The sequence below is a fragment of the Lactuca serriola genome, chromosome 8, assembly GCF_051521515.1.
Source record: "Lactuca serriola cultivar US96UC23 chromosome 8, Lser_US96UC23_V15, whole genome shotgun sequence".
NCBI classification, from domain to species: Eukaryota; Viridiplantae; Streptophyta; class Magnoliopsida; order Asterales; family Asteraceae; genus Lactuca; species Lactuca serriola.
The window spans coordinates 132902512-132909036 of NC_136415.1; the positions used below are offsets into that span (position 1 = coordinate 132902512).

At 35.8% G+C, this 6525-nt stretch overlaps 2 protein-coding genes across 2 annotated transcripts; one reads left to right on the forward strand and one right to left on the reverse strand.

Annotated features, from left to right (window-relative positions):
* Positions 1 to 1187: 1187 nt before the first annotated feature.
* Positions 1188 to 2996, reverse strand: LOC145067416 (uncharacterized). Its single transcript, XM_079014565.1, has 4 exons — positions 2834 to 2996; positions 2020 to 2708; positions 1702 to 1950; positions 1188 to 1241 (listed from the first exon to the last, which is right to left on the reverse strand). Exons 1-4 carry the CDS (start codon positions 2994 to 2996, stop codon positions 1188 to 1190), a joined length of 1155 nt encoding a protein of 384 aa, XP_078870691.1.
* Positions 2997 to 3937: 941 nt separating this feature from the next.
* On the forward strand, positions 3938 to 6243 carry LOC145069351 (phosphatidylglycerophosphate phosphatase PTPMT2-like). Its single transcript, XM_079016278.1, has 6 exons — positions 3938 to 4541; positions 4973 to 5095; positions 5178 to 5271; positions 5396 to 5478; positions 5563 to 5652; positions 5727 to 6243. Exons 1-6 carry the CDS (start codon positions 4332 to 4334, stop codon positions 5991 to 5993), a joined length of 867 nt encoding a protein of 288 aa, XP_078872404.1. The 5' UTR covers positions 3938 to 4331; the 3' UTR covers positions 5994 to 6243.
* Positions 6244 to 6525: the final 282 nt, after the last annotated feature.

A 6525-nucleotide genomic window follows, 5' to 3' on the forward strand; every position in this document is an offset into this window, starting at 1 on the left:
GTCATCCTGTCATCATTGAAAAATCAATCTTGGAACCATTGGAACTTCTACACATTGACTTATGTGGACCCTTAATTGTAGAGAGTCTTCATCACAAGAAATACATCCTTGTGATTGTTGATGACTTTACAATATTCACATAGGTATTCTTCCTTAGACTAAAGTCTGAAATAGCCTCTGAACTCATCAATTTCATCAAATGAATAGAATTTCTCATCAAGCTTCCGGTTAGAAGAATCCGAAGTGATAATGGCTCAGAATTCACCAATGGCTCCATTAAAAAATATCTCACCGAGTTGATGAAACCGTAACTTTAATATAATAAAATATTACTATTGCGGAACGAACACTATTTGATGCAGAGTAGACGAAACAGTACTGCGGAATTAACACTACTTTGTTGCAGAGTTTATGAAATAGTAATGCAAAAGTTTGATTGAATACTATTTTTTTTTGTCTTATACAAAGTTCATAATAAACACATTTAAAAATAAACTCCATTCATTCAAATCGAACCACAAAAAGCATGAACAGTCTTCATATTTCGTCCATTGGTTTTGTGAGTCTTGCATCCATTGGTTTTCTATTGCTTACGTCCCTAAGTTTTCTGTCTCATGCGTCCCTTGGATTTCTGCCTCCTGCTTCCATTGGTTTTCTGTCGCTTGCATCCATTCGTCTTCTCTCGCTTTTGTCACACTTCCTGAAGCCCTACTACATTTTCTACTTTTATTTTGCTTCTTTAGGACAATTTCCTTACATGTCCTTGCATTATGTTTTGTACTATGGCATCTACTATATCTTCTTATTTTCGGTTCCTCACCTTGTGAAGGGATACAGTTGGTATTTTTCAGTCTACGTGCTTGACGTATTTCCATTATTGGAGGGTTAACAACCATAAGGTCATTAGGAACCTTCCAATCACCATGTTCTGGTAGGGGGTAGACGACCTCCTCGTAAGTTCTTCGATATGTTTCAATTTTATAAGCATCTATAGCCATATGCCCACAATTTTCATTTTTCAAGTGCATTAAAACCATTATCACATGACCACAAGGAAAACCGGTTAGTTGCCAAAATTGTAAGAACAAGTCTTTTGCCTCAAGTCAATTATGCCACCGCTTTTGAAGTCATGGACTTTATATGTTGCATTGTCAACACCATATACCGACCATCATGTTATCTCGTCTTTATTTTTTTAACCATAGCTTCGGCCCACTTCGTAAGTATTGTTGTAATTTTTTCTGTTAAAACAATGATATATCATTATATATGACATTTATCGTTCAATTTGACAAAATTTTAGTCATACTTGCAGCCACCCGACGTTGGTAAAACCATTTTGCATAAGTGCGCGGAAGAAATCAAGAAGTGGTAATATAGGCAACTTCCTTGCATGTTTTCATACAACATTCATGGACTATGCATTGTTTAACATCAAATAATCGTACCTCATGGTTGTGCAATGGGATCTGGTCCATTTATCACGTGGAATTTAACTAAGCTACGCCGCTACATCTGGTCTAAGAATACAAAGTCTCCCCCAATATTGTTCAAACTTAGTGGTATTGTAAGTTCTTACAAGCTTCCAAAACAAAATTGTTGTTTTCTTTATTTTTTTTCAAAGGTGTGCACTATGCTTCGTATTAGATAAAAACCACACAAGCCATGTTGAGCATTTGGAAAAATATTTTGAATACTTACAACAATTGATGCAGCCATATCCGTTACCAATGTCAGACCTTCCAAATCACCAATGCATTCATGTAGTTTTTCAAGGAACCATGTCCAAGAATCCGTTGTTTCTTTTGGGCAAATTCCATACCCAATAAGCAATATCTTATTGTTGCCATCCATGACAACTGCATGCAATATGGTGTCTTTGTACTTTCCCTTCAGATGTGCACCATCCATAATAATAACTTTTCTACAAAACCCTCTGAAAGCACGTATCTGCAAAAATTTATTTTGTTTATAAACACTATATATTTACAAAGTTTAAAATTTACTTTATGTATTTACCGCGTAGCCAATAGCGAAAAAACAATACTCGAAGCAATCCTCCAAATCTGTTTGTATGTATGCCACAGTCCCAGGATTATGTTTCTTCAAGTTGTGAAAATAATCTGGAAGTTTGGAGAAACTTTCTTCGGGGGTCCCCGTCATCAATCCCATAGCAAATTCTCTAGCATGGCATGATTGTGAATAATTCAAATTAATTTCCAGCAACACATTCATATCTCTAATAATATCTTTAGGCCTCCAAACTCTCAAACTACCTTGACCCATAATGTTATGTATTATGGTTCCCACAAATTCACTAGTCGCTTGCCTATGATTTGGGTATATAAGTAATGCAAAACATGTGTGCTCCTCATTAAAAGTCTTAATTTCAAACATTTTAGTTCCTTTAATGACAGCTGCATATAAACAGCAATGACAGTTTTCTTGCAAACAAACAACCTTGTATCGAGATTTGCTTGATTTTTGAACCTTAATTTGAAACTTTTCTTTAACCGCTTTGAATTTAACAGAAGCTGTTAGGTCTTTTTTGGTGTTATAGGTTTGATTCACATATATTTTATCATTCGGACCTAAACTGTGAAATGGTCCAGGTTCAAGAATAGGTTCTGGACAATCAAGAATAGGAGGAATACAATACCAGGGATTAAAAGCAATTTTTCGTTGCGTGTACTTATCTTCCGACCAACCTTCATTTGATTTTTCTTCAGATAACTAATCATCAAAATCAGGTACTTCTCTAAACTCAAATACATTTTGGTGTTCTAATTCTGTCATGCGCAAATTTGGTTCATTATCATTATTTGATACAAACTTATCAATAAATGAATCTTTCTTTTCATAACCCACTCCCACATCATTTCCTCGTCCCCTGGACCGGTTTCCACTACATTGTCTATCTCCACGACCTTTACTAGTTTTTGCTCCAATAAACTGGCTTTCACCACTGGCTGTTCTTCAACTTCTCCATCAACCATTGATAAATACAAATGCACTTTCTGCTTTGTTTCAGATATTACATGTTTTAAGGTGATCTACATCTGATTCATTTGCAAGCTCCATGACATACCCACACTCCGAGTGCTTAAAAGACAAATATATATGACTATTGAGCACACCCCCCTTATTTCTAACCATTTGTAATAAAATATGATGGTCAAACTTAGGAGGAAGATTTAAACAATAGTTTTTCACATTATTTCTAACGTAAACCTCATTTCAATTAACTGACTGCCACAACCCTCTCGTATACAGAATAATAGAACTCATTTTTACAAAACTCTCTCCACAAAGATAATGAAAAAACGACTTCTACTGATTAAAGCATTCATAAAATTGAAAAAAAAAAAAAAGTCGTTTCTGGTCACTAAAAGGCATATAAAACGAGAATAACTTAAAAAAATCATATATAATCGTCAATTATTGCTTAACCACGACTAAAACTACCATTTCCACAGAGAATTAATGAAATCCGCAGATGTAAAGATCCACAGAGTCGTCTTTGCGGATCAATCAATAACCTATTCCTCAGAGCATTATAGCGATATGCAGAGACGCTTATACGGATCTTGTCGTTTATTGCTGCCACCTGGTATCCATTGACCCTCAGAGTAGATAAAGGATCCGCAGAGCACCCTCTGCGGATCTTATGGTTATTCTACAAAACATTAATTTCATGGGCAAAAAGTTAAAAGATCCTCCCAAAATTGGTTATTTGAAGAAAATTCTCATGATTCTATAGATACTGTTTCAATTTTACATGTGAGAATATACGAAATTTAGGATTATTTTTTGGAAAACCTTATTTTGGGATAATTTTTTAAAATAAAAAACTTGTAAAAATTAATCGAATTTAGAATTATAAAAATATAGAATAGACATTGCGTAGGGTCACCATCATATTGACATATTCCTTGAAGATATTGAATATCACGACCTTCGATTTCCTTCCATTTTTTCATACCTCGCACACCATTTGATCCGATTCCCCCCTTTTCTCGATTCCTCCCTTAAACACTGATTCTCCTCTCTGTAAATTTTCGCAAAAGATTCGACGTTTCTTCGAATTCTAACAACATATTCCCTCTCTTTTTTCGCTTTGAATCAATCCTATCATCCGAATTGAGAATACCCTTTTCCCAGTTTATACCTGAAAATCAATATCAGTCTCTATCGAAGATGTTGGATACCGGACTTGAGCTTGTATCCTGAGGCACTGCAATTACGTCTCGGTATCTGCTTGAAGCGATCTTGATTGGTGCTGAAGGAGTTAGGGTTTTGCTTTTATTTGAAGTTTGGTTGCGATCAGTGACATGAAGATCGAGGATTTGGATGATTCTTCCGATTTGAGAATCATTAATCGTACCGTCGAGTATGATTCTAGACGGCAGATTGTCGCGGTTGATGCGAAGAGAGCGTTAGTCGGAGCCGGTGCTCGGATCCTGTTTTACCCTACTCTTCTGTACAATGTTTTCCGTAACAAAATTCAAGCCGAGTTCAGATGGTGGGATCAAGTTGATCAGGTATATACTCGATTTCCATCTATTATTGTCCTTTTATTTACGCTAATTGATGTGTCCTGCTATGCTTCATGATCTCGACAACTATATGTTCTCCAAATTTTCTGTTAGGGTTTCTTTTGGTAGTTGAAGATTCAATAGTTCCTGTGTTAATTTTGTTTGTACTGATCATGTACATGATATTGATTGCTTGTAAGAATAACTTTGTCAGTAATCTCAACTAAAACCAAATCTGGTCGATTTAATCATCCTATTCATGGTAATGGATCATTGGACATATTGCCGCTATCCAAAATAGCGGTTGACTTTCTAATAGTTGACCAGTTGGGGAAACTTGTTATTTAGCCCAAAGCTAACCAAAGTTGATACTCAATTATCTTCTTGTTTCTTGTTCATGGTGCAATCTAACTCTTTTTTTTTTCTTAATCAACCAGTTTCTTCTTCTGGGTGCTGTTCCATTTCCAAAAGACGTCCCTCGATTGAAGCAGCTTGATGTTGGTGGTGTCATCACTCTCAACGAGCCATATGAAACTCTTGTTCCAACTTCTTTATATCGCGTAAGCTACCATTTTATATACTAATTCATAATCTTTCTGTAACCATGTTATCCAATTATCTCACTGTTCTATAACGTTCTAGGCCTATGACATAGAGCATCTTGTCATCCCCACAAGAGATTACCTATTTGCCCCTTCATTTGTTGACATCGACCTAGCTGTAAATTTCATTCACAGTAAGTAAAGTTAAACAAACCCTATCAATCACCTTCTAACAAAAATATTCTGTATTTGGCACTAGTTTTGTATATATGTATTAATGTATATAATGTTGACCTTTGGTTTTATTTGGTTACACAGAGAATGCAAGCCATGGTAAAACAACTTATGTACACTGCAAAGCAGGGAGAGGAAGAAGCACCACAATTGTTCTTTGTTACTTGGTATCCTGAATTCTTACTCTTTACATAAATAAAATTTTGTGTATAGATAAGTTCATGGTGTAACATAACATTTTGATTTTGCAGGTTGAATACAAGCAGATGACTCCAGCTTCTGCTTTGGAATACGTGCGATGTAGGCGACCTAGAGTCCTCTTGGCTCCATCTCAATGGAAGGTAAGCTTCTGTTGTTCCTTTTTTTTTTTGACTTAATGGATTAAGCACTTAATATGGGTGTTTGTTTTTGACAGGCGGTTCAAGAGTATGGTCAGTGGCGCAGGAGTAAAATGTCAAAAACGACCTCGGGTTCGGGGGATGCGGTGCTGATAACGAAAGCGGATTTGGAAGGGTACCGGAGTCCATCAAGAGGGAAAGAAGTGGGGGTGAGAGTGGCAAAAAGTGGTTTGATGATAGCAAAGTTATCGTGTATCTTTGCTTCTTTGAAGGTTTCGAATTCGAGAGGTGTAACAACAGTTCCTGTTAGTTTGAAACTAATAACAGAGACATCTGCTTGTTAGTTTTTATTTTAGTTGACAAGTTTAGAGAGGGATCAAAGTGGAAAATAGTGAGAGAGCTGTTTTCTGTGATTCTGTGAATCTTGGGGTTGGTTTTGGCTCGAGACAGGAGGAGATGAGGAAATAATAATGATGGAAGAAAAGAAAAAAAGACATGGATGCTTTCTTGGCATCTTCATGGAATGAATGGGCGTATATATTTATTTTGTGACTCGTGTTTTGTTGTTATTTGAATAAGTGATTTCGTGCTTCAGCCTTTTTTTTTTCTTTTGCTTGTGGTTGTTTACTTGATTGATGATTGGATGCATGGTATGGTAAACTTGTAGTTTAACTCAGTTTGATATGCATCAGTAATGACAAGATCAATAAAATACACTAATATATTTAAAAAAATTATGTTATTTCAAAACAAAGTAAGTTTTCATATTTACTCTAATAACAGACTAATGTACTCTAGTGTTTGCTATTTGGTAATATCACAAGAAATCCTTTTCTTAGACCGGTTGGAGTGTACCCACGGCACCTGGGTTTATGT

What these genes read in the sequence shown, in the direction of transcription:
- LOC145067416 (XM_079014565.1), bottom strand. Translation starts at nt 2,996, where the DNA reads ATGGTTGATGGAGAAGTTGAAGAACAGCCAGTGGTGAAAGCCAGTTTA. An exon ending in TTTTCGCTATTGGCTACGCG is followed by an intron (nt 1,951 to 2,019) that starts GTAAATACATAA and finishes AAATTTTTGCAG; the next exon opens with ATACGTGCTTTCAGAGGGTT. An exon ending in ATATGGCTGCATCAATTGTT is followed by an intron (nt 1,242 to 1,701) that starts GTAAGTATTCAA and finishes TTGTTTTAACAG; the next exon opens with AAAAAATTACAACAATACTT.
- LOC145069351 (XM_079016278.1), top strand. Translation starts at nt 4,332, where the DNA reads ATGAAGATCGAGGATTTGGATGATTCTTCCGATTTGAGAATCATTAAT. An exon ending in GGTGGGATCAAGTTGATCAG is followed by an intron (nt 4,542 to 4,972) that starts GTATATACTCGA and finishes TTAATCAACCAG; the next exon opens with TTTCTTCTTCTGGGTGCTGT. An exon ending in AGCTGTAAATTTCATTCACA is followed by an intron (nt 5,272 to 5,395) that starts GTAAGTAAAGTT and finishes TTGGTTACACAG; the next exon opens with AGAATGCAAGCCATGGTAAA.